The 19345-nt window shown below is 37.8% G+C and overlaps 1 protein-coding gene, 1 long non-coding RNA gene and 1 pseudogene across 4 annotated transcripts; 1 reads left to right on the plus strand and 2 right to left on the minus strand.

Annotated features, from left to right (window-relative positions):
• Positions 1 to 4023: 4023 nt before the first annotated feature.
• LOC142556540 (putative protein phosphatase 2C 51) lies at positions 4024 to 12085 on the minus strand (annotated as a pseudogene).
• LOC142556541 (uncharacterized) lies at positions 5297 to 9000 on the plus strand. The gene is made up of 2 exons (XR_012822647.1): positions 5297 to 7012; positions 7975 to 9000. It is a non-coding gene; the product is annotated as an uncharacterized LOC142556541 (long non-coding RNA).
• A 513-nt stretch (positions 12086 to 12598) lies between the features above and the next one.
• On the minus strand, positions 12599 to 17544 carry LOC142556539 (protein TIFY 4B-like). Of its 3 annotated transcripts, XR_012822646.1 has the most exons (10): positions 17195 to 17544; positions 16924 to 17084; positions 16593 to 16741; positions 16039 to 16129; positions 15667 to 15829; positions 15350 to 15415; positions 14407 to 14467; positions 14105 to 14316; positions 13416 to 13473; positions 12599 to 13278 (listed from the first exon to the last, which is right to left on the minus strand). XR_012822646.1 is itself a non-coding variant. In XM_075668000.1 (9 exons), exons 1-8 carry the CDS (start codon positions 17355 to 17357, stop codon positions 14106 to 14108), a joined length of 1065 nt encoding a protein of 354 aa, XP_075524115.1. In that variant the 5' UTR covers positions 17358 to 17544; the 3' UTR covers positions 12603 to 13473; position 14105. The 3 variants fall into 3 exon arrangements, 2 of the variants coding, with proteins under 2 accessions (XP_075524115.1, XP_075524116.1); XM_075668000.1 differs by having other exon boundaries at positions 12603 to 13473; XM_075668001.1 differs by lacking the exons at positions 12599 to 13278; positions 13416 to 13473 and having other exon boundaries at positions 14102 to 14322.
• Positions 17545 to 19345: the final 1801 nt, after the last annotated feature.

Raw genomic sequence — 19345 nt, forward strand, 5'->3', positions numbered from 1 at the left:
ACTGGCTCTGCATTTGAAGCACTTGTCTGATCCCCATAAACTGTCCCGGATGCTGGCGGTGGCATTTTGGGCATACCGGGTACTCCCGAGACTTCTGTGGAGCCTTCTGCTGTGGGATAGGACCCTTGCCTTTCGGCGGTTCCTGAAATGGCATTTTCCCATGCTGTCCTTGGAAAGGCCTTCTTGAACTGGGGTCGCTGCTGTTGCTGCTGCTGAGGTGTCTGGTAGGGCCTCTTGCCCTGCCTGTCGACCTCTATGTCTCTCTGGTCCTGCTCTGCCGCTAAGGCTCTAGATACGGCAACAACATAGGTAGTCGGGCCAGCAACCCTCACATCACGGCGCAAGATCGGCCGCAAACCATCCATAAAATGCCTCAACTTCTCTCGGGCATCATTTGCAATTAGGGGCACAAAGTGACACCCTCTCTCGAACTTCCTGACAAACTCTGCCACACTGCTGTCTCCCTGCCGCAGCGTAATGAACTCCCAGGTCAGGCGGGAGCGCACTTCCTCAGTGAAGTACTTGGAGTAGAATACTTCCTTAAAACCATCCCAGGTCAGTGTTTGCAGGTTCATTGACACTGATGCACTCTCCCACCAAAGTCTGGCGTTTTTTGCCAGCAGGAAAGTGGCACACCTGAACCTGTCTGCGTCCTGCAGCTCCATAAAAGCGAAGATTACCTCGATGACTTAATCCATCCTTCTACTATCATCGGATCAGTGGTCCCCGAGAACTCCTTAGGATCCATCCTCCTAAACCTCTCGTAAACTTCCTCCGGTCTGGGCCTCACCCATGTATCCACTGTAGCTTGGTTCCGCAAACTGTGCAAAGAATTGATTCATCCCTGCAAGCATCTGAGCCTGCATATCTGGGGGTGGACGAGGAGGAGTGACCCTCTCCCCGTCCTGAGCTTCCCTGTCCTCCTCCCTTGCTCCACGGGCAACCATACGTCTGGGAGGCATACTGTTCAAAAATTTCCCAACCACGTAAACCCAATATGCATGAACATCATATCAATATCATAAGATGCACGTAATTTGAACTTAAAACATGTATTTGCTGAAATAATGACTTGATGCTTACTTCATGAAATAATTTAAAACCTTAAAACTTATAGACTTGAGGTGTGACTTCGTGAGCTTCTCGCAACTGGCAGTAGGTATAACCCTTTAGAAGAACACCACTCTGATACCAACTGTAACGTACCATACTTTTAAAATATTTTGAAATTTGCGGAAAAAATAAAAATTTTCTTAAATAAATAGTAATCATTCAAATTGCAATAAAACAACCACAACCAAAGTTTGCAAAAGCACTTGTTTAAATATCGTAAACCACTTCATGAAAATCAGAGTATTTGAAACAACGTGCTTAAAATATTTTTAAAAACATGGGTGGTCCTCGGGTTTAGCCTCCTGCATAGACCGAGTTGGCTCATTGATCCTCATCCCTCGTCTCCTCATGCTCATCCTCACCTGCATCGATCAAGTCTAGTGAGTCTAAAGACTCAACACGTATAAACTGGATATAATAAGTAATACATAATAAAACCACATCTATCTTTAAAGTAGAGCGTACATACTTAAAACTTGAACGTAATATCATAATCATAGACGTGTCATCATCGTAAAATTTTTCATAAACATACTTGCATCATACATACTTGAACATGCATAACATCATCATTTTTCAAAGAGATATGTTTCAAAGCAAGTGACCCATACATAAATGTGCCTGATAAGACTAAACCACAGTACTGGGCTGGCAGGAAAAATCCACTACCACATACATGAGATCCTCGTCATGCTTTACCGGGTGGATTGGTCCCTGGTCATGCTTTACCGCTTTCCAATCCTGATCTAACCCGATCATGCTTTACCAGGGTGGAGAGGTCATTGGCCACGTTCACTGGCTTCCAAACCCGTTCATAATTGGTCACAAGACATTTAGCATACCTCAAAAATAAAATATTTTCTCTTTTGCACGTCGAACATACTTACATGACGTTAAGGGATTCGTTGGATCTCGCTTGAGGCCACTGCTGCACATACTAATATGAGTTCAAGCACTTATCTTTCATAACTTAGATGTATTAATCATGCTCACCCCCAAAAATGACAAATTTCTTATGACGTTCTAAATCTCTCGGGACTCGAACTCGTTTAACCATCATACTAAACCATGACATCGAACCCCAAAACAAGTCCCAATATTTTCCCAAACATGGAGGACACGGACCCTGTGTACACATCCGGGTCTGGGTTCGTGTAGCCTCTGCAAACTTAACCTACGGAATTAACAAAGGCACGGACCATGTGTCAAGTTCCGTGTAGACTCTGGAATTTCACACCACCAAAGAAACAAGGGCACGCACTCCGTGTCAGGGTCCGGCTCTGGCTTCGAGCCCGCGTAGACTCTGAAAAATGGTAACCAAGGAAAATCACTACACTTGTGGCTTAATGCAAACATGTATCAAAACATCTAATATGGTATGAACGATGATTGAAGGAAGATTAAGATGTGCCTTTGCGTATTTTACGCACGAAACATTCCTTGACGCGATGGACTTTGGCGGAGAGAGACGGGGACTTGCTACATTTTTGGTGCTTCAAAGCCGACGGGGAAACCTTGAAAACGTGCTATGTGTGGCTGTGTGTGTGTGGTAGGGAGAGAGTCCTAGAGTTTTTGAAGCTTGTAGGCGTGAATATGATTTGTAGGATATGGTTTTAGGAGTCCTTGTTTGATATAAAATATTTTGGTAACAAGTTAGGCCCAATTACCTAGTATAATAGGTCCATTATATAGTAGAAAAATTATTTTGTTTAGGAAAATTTTTGAAAATAATAGCCCAGCCTTCAAAAAGTCATTCTTTTCGTCAAAAATTGATTACGGATTTAACATACGTCTCGCGCGTAAAAACACTTCAAAAGTTTCATTTTCAAAAATACCATTTAAAATATATCATAGAAAAACTTTTAACCGCCCAAAAATAGTTGAAAACAAATTTAAAAGCAAATATTTTTAAAGAGTTTATTCATCCCTCTCTAAACTCTTTCTCGATCCTAACAATTGATTTATTTAATTTTTATTGACCGTGCGGTGGACAATTCAAATAAGCATAAGAAGAACCAACATAGCATATTTCTACACTATATTTTTAAAAATTATAGCCATATGATAGAAAAGGAAAATGATAGTACACTTGATAGGTAGTTTTATATAAGATTATCAATATATATCTATACTATATTATTAAGTGTGATATTTTAAAATAACTATCTTAAAAGATACCAAAATATTTAATTTCATAATTATCTTTCTTACTTTACTAAAAATCTCCTCAAGTCACTCCATATTTTACATATAAAAAAATATTAAATTTTTTTTTAAATCGAACAACTCTTCTAAATTAAAAATAATTTCGTGTTAATTATTTAATATTATTTGATCACATTAAAAATAATAATAACATATACATATATGCATCTTTTACTAATTTAGATGAAGATACGAGGACTCTACGCAAACAAGGGTACCTGTTATTTTCCAAGGTTCTGTTAATTGGCACGTGTAAAAGATTTGCAATGACATATTTTACTCGACTATCAAATGTTAAGCTCAACGAACGAGGACTCCAAAATAATTGCTAAAAGTACACAATCAATTACTTAGGAGTTACCTTTCTCAAGATCAACATAAGCAACCAAAGACACGGAAATGTTTCATGTATTTGGGAGGCGACTGGAAATGTATACACATAGGAGGAAGAGGATTGCGAGGTGGGAGAGGGTGTAAGAATCAATAGAATAGATAGCAATAGCAAATGGATAATTCTAGTACAACAACGGGAGAGATGCATGACGAAGGAGCCTGAGATTAGTATCAACCGTGTGTCTACGATGTCATTCAATAATCTGTTGTGTACCGGGTGGTAAGATGTGAGATGCCACGACTTTGCAATTTTGAGAGCTTGATATTCTCTTCCATTGTTAAGAGTAGAGACTAGAGAGTGAGAATGTGTCATCTGAAATGTTTTCCCACTAAATTTTAGGCAACTATACAAGATCACAATGACATATTCTACAAAACTATTAAACGTAATTAGCTGTAAAATTGTCAAGGAATTAGTTAACTCCAATAAATCAAGACTCCTAAATGATTGCATATTACATAAGCAATTGCTTGAGACGGCGTTTAATACTTTAATTACCAGGCCTGTCAACTCACCGTGTTGTTCAATATATCAATAACAATAACAGATAAGTTGTCTGTGCTACCAGCCTTAAATGCGCTTCGACTGATCCTATCTGCTAACGAGGACGGTGAACTGATTTCAGATGAGGATTCAAGCGTCTTTCCATGTAAGAGGTCGCATACATCATGTGGTGTGAATACCTCAAATATCCCATCAGACGCTAACACCAAATATCTATTTTCAGGCTTGAAACGTCTCCAACCCACAACATCAGGGTCAGCAATTACACCATATCTAGGCGTGACAGAAAATTTTCACCAGTTTCAATAGATGAGGAATATTCTTACAATTGCAAAATCAAACTCGTCAAGTGCAATAAATTTTTAAGAAGGGAATGAAGCATAATAGAGAAGATCTACAACTTCAACTTGTGCGTGCTGTCTTTAAATGGAGGATGTGCGTTTACCTTTTTAATTGCACATCACCAATAGCACGAGATACAGCCAATATACCATTGACTCGAGGCACGCCCCACCAACTTACAATGCCACCAGCTGCAATAATTCGTGCCTTTTCAATCTTCTCTATCTGGATGGTGGTCTCTAGTCAGTTCCTCAACGACAAGGTCTTTCACCAAGGTGCCTGCAACAAAAGTCACTGATGATCAATGAGAATGAACTGAGTAGTTTAATGATTCTCACTGAATCAAAATTATAAACAAACAAGGTATACGCAAATTTCTAAACAGTTAGAAAAGGTTACAGACTTCCTGTATAATGGTGGGCTTGATTTTGTCCAGAGCACAACAATGCCTTTGAATCACCGAGATTCGCAATAAAAAATTGGCCATCTACTAAAAGAACAATGATGGCAGTAGACCCAGAAACGTATCCTTTTTCACGAGCTTCCTGGTGACAGGAATATAAAGCCGAACAATTTTTCAGCAAGTGTAACATTAATTCATAACTGCACTTAATCAACAGGCGTACTTGATTAAATTCTAAATCAATATCTTGGATTGTCCTCAGCAGCGCTTCCTGCAGAATTTCATGTCTTACTGAGTTATGGCCACTCCCTGGTGATGTACCCTGAGAACTGCATATTGAGACAAGCAAGAACACAGAATGAATATTTTTTTTATCATAAATATTAAATTCAAGACTTGAAGAACCCTGAGAAAGGACAACTTGATGGTCCTAATTCACCAACCAGATAGAATGATTTTCAAGTTAATGGCAATTATAACACATGATATGATGTAACCAAGTTTTCAAGTGCAATACGACTTTGTATATTATTTAACAGTGAAATCTTCTAGTTTTCGCTAGGGTAGAGTTAAAATAATATTCTGGAATCAAAGCCAAATTTAAGGGATTTAACATCTGTTGAATAACGAAATATTTATCTAGTTGATAAGGATATTATTTATTTGTATTTAAACTTTGAATAAGATTATTCTTTCAGTATTATACGGATAGGTTGGTAGACTAGAACTTACTTATATTATGCTTTGTACGTACAGATTAATCAATAAAAAAGAAAGAACTTTTTTCTCCCACTCACAGTACATCAAACTGCATGGTATCAGCAGAACCAAGAAAATCCTAGCCCATGACTAAATACGGCACGGCAACTCGGTGTCTTCATCCTCTTCTGACGCCTCATCGCAGATCTCACCACCTGCGTCCTCCCTCTCAGACTCGTCACTCACTATTTCGATCACATGTCAAAAATTAAAAGGGTAGAATTATATCCCATGGTCTCAGTCCGTCATGATGTTCATATGCGGCAAGATAAACGATGATTTTTTATTTGGGGTTTCCAAGCGACCAGGTTCCAGCGACTCCCAACTTAAAGCATGGAATGCCGAAAACAACTTGGTGATATCTTGGCTCGTTAACCCGATGATGCCTGACATCAGGGAGAATTTTCTGATCAACAATTCTGCTAGTGAGATCTGGAATGCCGTCCACGATACTTATTCTTGTTGTGACAATACCTCTGAATTGTTCGAGGTTGAAGGATTACTCCACCATCTGCATCAGGGTGACAGTAGTGTCACTACGGACTTCAGTGCCCTCACCCGTCTTTGGCAGAAGCTGGACTTGTTTGAAGTCTATGAATGGAACTGCCCAGATGACGAAGCCTGCTTTAAAGCCATAATGGAAAATAAACGAATCTTCAAGTTTCATTGAGCCTCAATAAGACTCTTGATGAAGTCAAGGGCAGCATATTGGGTACCAAACCACTGCCCAGCCTTCGGTTGTCTTCTCAGAGATACGACACGAAGAGAATCGTCGCAAATTGATGTTTGGAACCCCATCCTCCTCAGCGACTATTGATGGGTCGGCTCTTGTTTCACACAAACCATCATCACATAGCCATGAGGACCCGCCTGCTCGCAATTCTCCACACTCTACTACAATTGCTGGACAGTCTATGCGCAACGGTCGTCTGTGGTGTGATGCCTGCAAGAAATTAGAAACCTGATCATGCCATCGACACTTCCTGGAAAATTCATGGGAAATCGCCTGATTTGAAACCATCCAGAGAGCGTCGTGCCCATGTTGCCTCTTCAGACGGTGCGTCTCTGCCCTACAGCCTTTCACAAAAGAACAACTGGAGGCTCTTCAGCTTCTGTTCGGACAGCCCTCTGCCACCACAAACTCCCTGATTGGGTCTGGTAATGCAGCACTTCAAGGTGAGTTCCCTCTCGCTTTACCTGTCAAGAAAGGATTTAAACACTGCTTGGATTATTTATTCCAGGGTCTCGGATCACATGACCGGCAATTTCTCCTTATTCAACTCCTGCAGCCCGTGTAGGGCCTCACGCTCTATCCGCATCGCAAATGGCTCTTGCTTCAAAGTTGTTGGAGTTGGTTCGATCACTTTATCAATGGATATTTGTCTACAATCTGTATTATTTGTGCCCGACCTTAATTGCAATCTTTTATCCATCAGTCAACTTAACAACGATCTCAAGTGTTGCATTAATTTCTTTGTGGATTCTAGTACTTTTCAGAACCTGGCTTCAGGGAAGATGACTGACGAGTATCTACAGCTTTTCCTACTCTGATTTTTCATCTAGTTCGAATAAGGATAGTGCATTGTTGCTTTGGCACTATAGATTAGGCCATCCTAATTTTTTGTATATGTCAAAGTTGTTTCCTCAACTTTTCAGAAATAAAAAGTTCAATTATGTTCATTGTGATATCTGTCAACTTTCAAAGCACAAACATACCTCCATTAGATCACTACCTTACAAACCATGTTTCTCTTTCTCACTAATTCATAGTGATATTTGAGGACCATCCAAATAAACATCGTCACCGGTACAAGCTGATTCTTCTTATCTGTCGATGATCTACTTAACGAAAGAAAAGTCTGAAACAGAGGATATCTTCAAACAATTCCATACTATGATACAAACACAATTTTCTTCCTCTATACATGTTCTACGCACTGATCGAGCTCGAGATTACTTCAGTTTTGTGCTAGGGGATTATCTCACATCCCATGGATTTGTCCACCAAAGTTCTTGCGTCGACACCCCTCAACAAAACAGGGTCTCTGAACGCAAGAACCGTCACCTGCTTGAGGTTGCACGTTCCTTACTGTTTAATCACTAAGTCCCTCAGCAGTTTTGGGGTGAGCCAGTACTCACTGCTACCTATCTCATCAATCGGATGCCTTCCGAGTCCTTAACTATTCAACACCAATTGAAACTCTCCTCAAGACCTTTCCCAAAACACATCTCTTTAATTCAATTTCTCTTAAAGCCTTCGGGTGTTCAGCATTTGTCCATATCCACTCCTAGCAGCGAGGCAAACTAGATCATCTGCTATCAACTGCAAAGGGATATAAAGACTATTCTCCACTAATGAGAAAGTTTTACAATTCAATGGACGTCACATTTGTTGAGGATGAGCCATTTTACCCCAACTCCTCTATTCAGAGGAACACCATAACCGAATATCAGCATTGGGATCTTATACTTCTCGAACCACGAACCACCTGAAGCCACAATTCATGACACTCCAAAAACCACACCTGAGTCGAGTCCCCAACCTGAGTCAACTACTTCAAACACATCACTCAAGGTCTATCCTCGGAGAAAGGTCATTCACGTGGAAAGTCAACAGGAACCGGTGCAAGATCAAACAGCCATTGATACTTCTCCGGAACCAGTCTCCAATGAAAACGACCAACTACTACTGATCTAAACGGAAACTCTCCCATATTTGAACAATATGACACTGATAATAGATCCATTGCACTTAGAAAAGGCGTTAGATCATGCACCCAACATCCTATATGTAACTTTGTCTCTTTTAAACATTTATCTCTTACATATCGTGCATTCAAGGTTCTAAAATTCGCTAGACGCTAGACCAATGCCTAGATCCTAGGCCGCCAGCCCCACTAGGCGGATTTCACGATATCAAGAGACTTGTAATGGTTCTTAGAATAAATTTCAGCCCAAACATTTTTAAAATCCAATTGACACCTTGTTCACACCTCCTGATTCTTCTGCTTAAAGACAGGTCATTATAACAGGCAATGCAAGAGAAATCAAAATAAAGAAAAAAATTACCTTTAGGGCCTAGTTCGATTTTCTTATGTGTGTAGAAGTAAGCAGAAAAAGAAGATCAGAGTAGTGTGTTAGGATAAGCGCAAATCAACAAATCGTTGTTTTAATTGGGCTTTCAATCCTAAAAAATTAAATGCATAAACCTTTAATTCTTTCTGATGTCATGTTTTGGTTTAATTGGGCTTTCAAAAATTAAAAGTCGGAAAAAATTTCCCAATAGAACTCTAAATGCCTAGGAGCCCTCGCCGCCTAGCACCTTTTCAGAGCGGTCGGGCGGCGCCTAGCCTGAGTTTTAGAACATTGCGTGCATTTCTGTCCAGTTTAGATCATGATCAGGTACCATCCACCATCGAAGAAGCCCTTCAAGATCCACACTGGAAATCAGCTGCTTTTGATGAAATCAAGGCAGTCCAAAAGAACAATACCTGGCAGATTACCGAGCTTCCTCTGGGAAAGAACAAAGTTGGATGCAAATAGATCTTCACCATTAGACACAAGGCTGACAAGAGTATTGAACATTATAAAGTACGTCTAGTTGCAAAAAGATACACTAAGTCGTATGGAATTGACTATCAAGAGAAATTTGCACCCGCTCAACAATGTCCGAGTACTTCTATCAGTTGCTACTTGATTGGCCTTTATTCCAACTGGACGTAAAAAATGCAATTCTCAATGGGGGCCTAGAAGCGGAAATCTACATGGACGTTCTATCAGATTCATGTCGGAGGCTATAAACAACAAAGTATGCAAGTTAAAAAAATCCTTGTATGGCCTTAAACAATCACCTCATGCCTAGTTTCATCGATTTACTAATGTGTTAACGAAAGAAGATTATCTACAGTGCCAGTCCGATCATACTCTATTTGTGAAGCACTCTGAAGAGAAGATCACACTCCTCGATGTTTATGTCGACGACATCGTACTCACAGGAAATCATGAAGAAGAAATGGCCCGTGTGAAGAACATGCTCTCAAAAGAGTTAGAAATGAAGGATCTAGGACACCTTAAGTACTTTTTGGGTATGGAAGTGGCCCGATCCTCACATGGAATCTAAATCTCACAACGAAAGTATGTCTTAGATTTACTGAAAGAGACCGTGATGCTAGAATGTAAACCAATTGATACTCCCATGGGCCCAAGTGTCAAGATAAGAACCAAAAGAGATTGTGCTCCAGTTGATAAGGGAAGATACCAAAGATTGGTTGGTAAATTGATATACTTAGCACACACTTGATCTAATATTGGATTTGTTGAGAGTATCGTCAGTCAATTCGTGAATAAACACACTATAGAACACATGGAAACAGTCAACCGAATATTGAGATATCTAAAGGGAACACCTGGAAAGGGCTACTATTTCGAAAGTATTGGGTTGGGTCTCTTATTGATAAAAGATCTACTTCCGGGTATTGTACATGTATGGGGTAATCTAGTTACTTGGCAAAGCAAGAAGCAATCAGTTGTACCTCGCGGTAGTGCTGAAGCAGGGTTTCGTGATTTATACAATGGAATTTGTGAAGGTATGTGGCTTAAAGGCCTACTCAACGAATTGAAACTGGAAGACAACCATTCAGTATAACTGATGTGTGACAAACATACAGCTACAAGGAGAGCTAGAAATCCAGTTCACCATGATCGAACCGAGCATGTGGAAATTGACAGACACTTCATAAGTGAAAATATTGAGAAGAGAATAGTTGATCGCAACTATTCCCCTTCACATTTGCAGATTGCTGACATCCTGACAAAATCCTCTATCAACCCAATTTTGAATATTTGAAGTCCAAATATACTTCACATATATTTCCCAGCTTGACGGAGGGTGTTGAATATCTAAATATTTATCTAGTTGACAAGTATATTATTTATTTGTATTTAAATTTTTATTAGGATTAAATTACTTTCTGTATTGTAGGGATAGATTGGTAGACTAGAACTTGTTTATTTTCTACTTTGTACGTTCAGATTAATCAATAAAAAAGAGAGATCTTTTTTCTCCCACTCTCGGTACATCAAACTACAACATCAAGCATCAAACTTCTGGTTCGATTTTTGTCCAAACCATTCAGAATTCACCATCTCACAAAGTTGAAATAAAGAATCGCCAAAAAAAATTTACTGATTTCAAAACCCAAACCTCTTGCTTACCTATCATATGTTTGTGACTCGCTATCGTTTTTGGAGATCAAACGCACTCGATTGTACTCAAGGAACACAACATGCATCAAAAGGTAATCCAAAATCTTTCGTGAAGCCAGCTCACTTGCTTCCTCGCCTCCATGGCCATCAAATATTGCTGCAATACCTACAGTAACCTCCTCGACCACATCTTTACCTGGATTTATGCAAGCATCTTGAGATTTTACAGTCACTTGTCCAACAATTGTAATCAAGCCGAATGGCAAACATTGGAAAAAATACTTGTGTACTTTATAAATGATGTACCGGGAAGGGAATAAACCTACATGGCAATTTCATATGATACCAATGTCACCTGAAAAAGGCAATTTCATATCAAGATCACAAGTAATACGGTCTTCTTGATACTCTCTATGACCTTGAAGAGTTGCAAATTGGCAATTCTTTGTTGAATTCTGAGAAAATTCTGCAGAAAGAAACCATTGAGGACACTCGGGCGAATTAAAAACAGCCGGGGCACCACCTTCTTCATATGCCATCATACATGACACTGAAACCCCATGAGCAATAAATGGAATAGTGCAGAGCAATACGCCTAAGCATGCTATATTCGCAAGCCCTTTGGCTTTCATTATGAAGTCTGTAATTAAAAAAAGCATCCAAACACCTACAAACAGTGTGAGCCGCGTCACTCGTCTTCCAAGAAGAACAAGTTGGTTTTTGTCAGCAACAGCACATACAGCGTGCAGAATATTATTTGCAAGAATATCTTTACGTATTTAACTGGAAATTCACATAATTCACCAATTTACCGGTTTATAAATAACCCTCAAATCTATTTATCAGAGTCCTCACAGATAATAACTCCTCGTACGTCATTTCCTCGTTGATATATAAAATAAAAACCAAACCCAAAACTCCTAAAACAAGGAAAGGATTATCTGACACCGTTAATGAACGAAAGCTCAGAATTCTTAAAAATAACTAAACAAATAAAAAGAATAACTGAATCATACTTATGCAAAGATGAATAAAATAGAAAGAATGCATACCTCAATTCGAGGTCAGGGCTTCGTTCTTGGTTCTTGCAAACTGGGATTGGAGTATTGAACAATGGTGTGAAGGTGGGTTGGACCAGAAAATATATAGGCCTGGCCTTGACGGCCAATCATAACTGCGGCCCATTAATAAAGAAGGCCCATAATCATCATGCTTCGTTGTCGAAGATGATATTTTTCTTTTTCTTTTATATATATAATCTATTTTTTACTAACTAAACTAGCTTTTGGTTTTTGAGATCTCACCTCCCAACTAGGTCAAGAGATGATTGGCTCATTATTATTGTTGTTGTTTCGTAATTTATTTCAGAGGATTAAATGTATTTAAAACGTTGGTGATGGAGTTAATATATGATACTTATAATCAGAATGGTAATTTAAAATACGCATTTCCATTTACATTATGCGTATAACAAAACAAATGGTATATGCCTAATATATATATATGTATGTGAATTGATGCCTGATTTTACAAGAAGCAGATTTTTTCGATACACTTAACATCAATTTTGAATCTGAAATCGGATAATTAATTGATCATTAAAATAAAAACCAGCTCCAAAACAGTTACCATTTTAACTTGAGTGCAAATCAAATTCAAGTAAATATCGATCCATTCAAGTTATGAGTACACAAAATCCAAGGTCTGCTTTGTTTAATGTCTTCGAGTATTTTTATTTTTTATTTTTTTTTTGGCAACGATGAAGTTTTGAAAATGCAACAGCAGAGCAAGTAATAAAAGGAAAAGGAAGCAGAGCAAGTAATAAAAGGAAAAGGAAACCAAATAATTAAGTCCGTCAATTGAATATCATCACTAGTCAAATTTTCAAAATGATGGAATATAGTCAGGGGGGGAATGCCTTTAATTCAGCTTAATTACACTATTGGTTAAATTTGAAATCGACATACATTTTAGAACTATTTCTAGAATTTAGACTCGATAAGCAAAGCTAATAGAACTATTTTTTGGTATTTAACAGTAGTAAGTGTGACCAGCCCATTCCCAAGACCTTTGCCAAAATGGATTCTCAAAATTCATATCCAAGCCCTAGTCTTGAGTCGATAAGGCAAATAAAGGGAAAAGCGGTTTTGTTAAGTTACTTTTACTATAGTCGGAAAAACTTAACCAGGCGAGATACGGGTGATAATGGATTGAACATACACAAAGAATGTGCCTAAACGATAACATATTCAAAACAATACATGGTGTTTTACACTGCCGTAGTCCTCAAGATTACGGCCTCTGCTCGAGATGTTTCCCGACTAAAGGGTATTCCCCCTCCACCCAGATTCAACTAAAGAAGAAAAAGAAACTTATGGAGCACTGCTTCAAGGGAAGAAAGACCTATTCTAAACATACTCGTACGACATATTTGACAGGAAAATGACAGTGCCCTACACTATGGAACAAAGTGCCAATAGCACATCATACCTTCGAAGAACAAAAACAGCTTTATATTCCAACTTGAGTCAGTTTGAGTTCTATAAACCTGAAAAGCAACAGTTTCTCATCAGTTTTTGAATGGCATTCCCTTGTCATTTCCTTCCCCTTTCAGGGCAGTGAAACACTGTGAATTGTTTCAATATTGCCACCAACATGGAAAGTTTGGGATAAAAATTGAATTTCGTTCAAGTGCCTTTAGAAGAGCAAAACTTTCTCAGGTTAGCCTCCATAGGCCTAGCCAGTCACAAACAATTTTTGACAAACAAAGGAGGAACTTTAACAACAATGCTTATTGAATTTACTTGGTTTCTTGATTTTGCTTACTTGGTATCCTATTGGGGAACGATGCAACCGAACAAAGGCCAACAATATCAACATCTTCAGACATGGTAAAGGACCCTTCATTATAATGTCTTTGTGACACCTTTCCCCTTAAGCAAGCAATTTATGTTTTCCATTCTTGTTAAAAAAAAATTTTTCCCGTTCTGTTACTTATTAATAGTATTATTTTGATTTCCTCTTCATATTAAGTTCACAAGTTATTCACGGGTATATATTATACATAGATAACCATTAAAGACGTAGCAAAAGTCTTGGAAAAATAGCAACGCTGCCGAGGAAAAATGGCATCCTAATTTCATTGTAAAAAAAGAATACCACAAAGTCAAAGATCTAACCTTAATTGTCCAGACCAGAAGAAGTATAAACATTCTTTACGAACTCATAATTCACCGAACTGTGTGGTCTAGAATGTGGCCTTATTTGGGGCGGTGAGTATGTGTCACTATCAACCAGGGGCTCATTCGGTATTTGATTGCCCATTTGATGGTTAAAGCAAACGTCCAAGCTTGTGCATGAGGTTATTCCTGCCCTCCTCTTGCTCTTAAACCTTCACCTAACAGAGATATGAGCAACCAACAAGAGCCAGAAGCGATTTTCTTTCCAGTTATGCAGATAGCAACTCAATTATTTAAGATACCTGTCTTTTCTTTTCTCAAGATATCTTCGCACACATGCTTTTCTATTTGATGGACCGTCCACTGTTTTGAAGATAAGTTACATCAGACTGAGGAATAATAAAGAAAACATGACAGGTCCTGTTATCAATACTGTCTACTGCAGGTTCACATTCGGAGTCTCCCGTTGAAAGTAAAGATGGATATTTGGAGTCAGCATTGTCCTAGCACATTCAAGCCAAGTTTGAATTTTTTGGATAGATAGGAATCATGGTAACCTGATAGCATTCTCATCATGCTCCAATTTTACATAGCAATAATTTAACATTATAATTTTAAAAACTGAACAGATTTATGTCTAAGATGACAACAAGCACACATTGTCCCAGCAATGTTTCACATAGAAAACTTTTAATGTAAGAGACTCAACAATGATTAGGTAACAATATGATTGAATTTGATATTCAGTGCCAAGAATAGCAAGCAGTTTAATCGATCATTAAATATGTTACCTCGGTAACACATAAAACAATGGACAAAACTTTGATCATACACTGCTATAATTTCCATCCATTTCATGTTACCTTCCACTTTGCTGTTTTCACCAAACCAACATGCTCTTAAAGATTGAAGATGGGAACATCCATCACATCGTGATTATCATTTTCAAAGAAAAAGTAACCATAAATTCATAAGGCCCCATATACACAAACAAGGAAGAGATGAAAACAAATGAAAATACTTTTTTTTATAAGGCATGGCAAAGCCTTTAGTTTCATGAGAACTTTGCTGCCTCCAACTTCAATCCAAACGTCATTGAAGCATGATCACTGGTGAGTTTATGATAGTGGTAGTAATAATAGCATAAAGTTTCAACTACCAGTGATGACTATTGCTACAGTGGCACATTATTGATACAAGTCATTTGAACAACTTTTTTGAAGTGGTATATGAAGGCATGTTTACCAGGGTTCTCTACATGAAGTGTGTTGCTTTCTTCATCACAATCTTGACAATCATCGCTTACTTTCACTGTACAAAAGTTTCCAAAAGTGTAAGTAGGGAATTATTTCAAAAGCAGTTGTCAATCTCAATGAGTATCGGAAATTGGTACAAGAGCAAATCAGCACAATAGACATTTGATAATCTACAAGCTCACACACACATGCAGGGGCCCACTTACACACATGCGCACGTGCACTCTAAGATATATATATATATATATATACACTTTTGTGAGAGACGGCTATAATCATGATCTTGTACCACAAACTTCTAGTCACCTGTTTGTGTAGTTTGCAAATGAATAACAGTGGTATCTGGACATGCTTTGTTGTCAACAGATTTTGATCGGCAGGACAAATATTGCACTAAAACAGTGCCATCATCTGCTTGATCTTGCGGAAACTCCAGCGGATGTGAAGCAATGTGCAATATTGCCCGTGCCTAAGAAATTTAGCAATGTACAAGAGGTGAGTTCAGAGGTAGAAACTAGCAGGGTAAGCGAGACATTAAAAACTGGGAAATTTAAAGAAGTTGGTAAAATCATTAATTAAGATATAAAAGAATAAATTTAAACAATATACTGGTCTTAATGCATTTTCATTCATTAAGTGAAAAAAAAAATACAAACAAAACAAATGAAGCTTCAATACCTTATCTCCTGGCACATCATCATACACATTCACTTTGCCAGAATAAAATATTGTCATCTGTCCCACTGGCATAATAGTTGAAACAGCGGATCTGGAAATAACAGAGAATCCTCTTCAGAAGATATGTAGGATCCAAGGAATGCTAACATAAGCATTTCAGAAAAAGTAATGTGAAATGAGATTGTCCATTTATTTGTGTCAGTTACGGTTTTAAAATCTCAACTACATAAAACTGAGAAAACATTAGGCGCCATATATCATGATATTAACTTCTTAATCGCTCAATCTGACTATTTTGTAGAAACAAAATAATATTTTTAAATTCAAGAGTGCATCAGCTAGTGTAAGCTGCAGTTACTTGATATTTTAAGGGAACACAAGCCAGAAACATGATATAACTGAAGTTCGTCCAAATCCTTTTTGAATTTGACACTGCTGAAAAGAAAATACAACAACAGACGAGAGTTTCGGATAGCAGCAGTACATTACAACCTAAGGAGCAAACCCATGAAATGGAACTAATTAATCTTTGAAAGCAAGACTTTAAAAATGACCTAGGTAGAGAAGAGCCATCATTGGTTGAAACAAGACTCGCAGATAACCCACGGGAATTCTCGAGTTCATCCAGATCCTTTCTACCGTGTGACGCCCTATCTTCTGCCAGTACAGAGGTATTCTCATCCCCGTACATTCCTCGAGGAACCTACATTTAGACAATTAATTTAAAAACTTTACTAACAAAAGAAATTTTCTTAGCAGCATCCCTGAAATTAAGGCAGAAAACGCGTAGAATCTTTCAACTCTTATTCTCCATTGTTTTCCCAGTTTTCAACACGAGCAAATGATACTAACAATAAAACAATGTCCATGGACAAAATTACGCACATTTTCCGGAACAGTATTGTCGTCATGAAATTTATTAGGGCGGGGAATGCGAAGCTTCTTGCGATAATTGGAGTCGGAATCCTCCGTTGTTTCAAGTAGAGCCTTGAGCATTATCACTTGCTGAATCGCTTGCGACTTGTTCCACGAAGGCCTCCTCATCCCTGCACCCAAAAAAAAAAAAAAACACTGAAGAAACAAAGGAACTTGTTTAACAGAGATCGCCTTCTTTTTTTCTCCGGAGTTTAATGTTTTAAGCCAACAACTTCGCAACCTTTATCTTTCAGGTAACGGCGGCAGTCCTCCCGAGTAAGCTGAGCAATGTCATCTTCAGTGAGCTTCTGAAGCGGCTTATCGAGAAGCGATTTGTTGAGAGAAGAATTGCCTGAGGCAGCTTCTTCTTGAGGCCAGGTAACAGATTCCGGCACTAATTCCATCAATTGAGCTTGAGTAGAAGTAAGATCGGGAGCTTGGGGCTCCGATTCCGATGGTCAAATTGTGGCAGGAAGGGAATAAATCGCAGTGTATATGGACAGCGGGTCCCCGGGGAGTCGCAGCGAAAAAGAATTTAGGGGAATGGGGGAGGCGAAGTACAACCCCAAGCCGCCACGTAATTGAAGTAAACAAATTACATTTGCCACCAATTCATAATCTTCGCGTCGGTTTAGTTTTATTTTGGCAATTTTTTGCTAATTTTTTTTAATAAAAAGTTTAATTTTGACATTTTTTTGTTAAAATATTTTGGGTTAATTATGTCGACAAAACATTCCATGTTTATCATTTATTAATATTACTTATACAAATTATAATTTTTAATATTTCCATAATTATTTTCTTGAGAATTTTTCCTAATTTTTTAGATTAAATAGTTATTTTTAATATTCGATAAATTTTATTAAACCTTAGTTGTTTTTATTCATGCATAATAGTGTCAATTAAATTGTACATATAATAAAAAACCATTTAATATTTAAAATAAAAATATCATTAATTTTTAATATTTCCATAATTATTTTCTTGAGAATTTTTCCTAATTTTTTAGATTAATAGAAATTTTTAATGTCCGATAAATTTTATTAAACTTTAGTTGTTTTTATTCATGCATAATAGTGTCGATTAAATTGTATATATAATAAAAAAACCATTTCATATTTAAAATAAAAATATCATTCAAATAAAATTCAATCAATATATAATAAAAAACCATTTCATATTTAAAATAAAAATATCATTCAAATAAAATTCAATCAAATTTGATAGTAATTTTAAATTAAATTTTTCAAGTGTTAAACATTTATTTTAATCTAACAACCTATGATCAAATTATATATGTAATCAAATTAAATAACAGAAAATTTTAATGATCATGAGCTATATCGATTTTAGGTTCTTTCTATGGCATTCTCCCGTAAACAGACTCTTTCTGGGCCTTTCTCCCATAAACAGACTCCTTATGACCTTTCGCCTTTATTCATATAATATTCTCATCGCTGGAAAATGGGTTCCTTTCGACTCTCCCAAAACTCGAACTCATGACCTCTAAGATAAATACTAAGATTCATGGACATTCTAGAAATCTAGATACTTATCCTTGAGGTCATGGGTTCGAGTGTTGGGAAAAGCGGAAGGAACCCATTTTCCATGGACGCAAATATTTTATGAGTAATTGTGTATGGAAAAGCGTGTGAGGGAAAAGGCCCTATAAAGATCTCAAAATCGAGGTACCCCATGGTCGTTATAAAAAAAATGTTGTGACGCCCTAAAACTAGTTACACAAATGGCGTCTTAGGTTTCATAAGAAGAATGAAATATGGAAAAAAATTTCCAGCTCATCAAATATGTTAAAGTGTGGCACGTTATTGTATAATTCTCTCTTACAAAAATGTCAGCCCATCAAAAAAATCTAAGGTGTGGGCAGGCCATTACATGATTATTCCTTCAAAATTGCAGTACATTAATAAACATAAGGCGTGGGCACGCCACTATTTATTTTCTTCTCTTTCAAATTCTATTTGATCCAACACATCATGCAAATAAAACAAATTTCTACCTTTACCAAGTCATGGATATAGATGACAATAGATCGGGTTCAAACCCGACCCCGCATAAAACTTGCCCTATTTGGGGCGGATACAAACCCAATAGGACCTTCCAGGTTTAAGGCAAGTTTGGGGCGACGTGGGTTGCAGGTCTAGACTTTTCTTGGCGGCGCAGGTCTCGGTGCCTTTAAAATAATGACTCAGTTTTAAATATTCATCAAACAGAGTAGAAAAACTCAGAAAACTGAATGTTCTTGCGGAAAACATCAGGTCTCGAATAATTGCTCTCCCTCAACCCAACCCACCATTCCTCGCCAGCCAGCGCCACTTCAATATTTCTCACATTCTTCGATGAAATCTAGTGAGCCTAAAGGCTAAGAAAATAA

The sequence above is a fragment of the Primulina tabacum genome, chromosome 9 (genome assembly GCF_025594145.1).
Source record: "Primulina tabacum isolate GXHZ01 chromosome 9, ASM2559414v2, whole genome shotgun sequence".
Taxonomy (NCBI): domain Eukaryota; kingdom Viridiplantae; phylum Streptophyta; class Magnoliopsida; order Lamiales; family Gesneriaceae; genus Primulina; species Primulina tabacum.

Coding starts and splice junctions, on each gene's coding strand:
- LOC142556539 (XM_075668000.1), bottom strand. CDS start 17,357: ATGGAATTAGTGCCGGAATCTGTTACCTGGCCTCAAGAAGAAGCTGCC. Junction 15,830..16,038: donor ATGATGTGCCAGGAGATAAG/GTATTGAAGCTT, acceptor TAAATTTCTTAG/GCACGGGCAATATTGCACAT. Junction 14,468..15,349: donor ACTTCATGTAGAGAACCCTG/GTAAACATGCCT, acceptor TCTTCAAAACAG/TGGACGGTCCATCAAATAGA.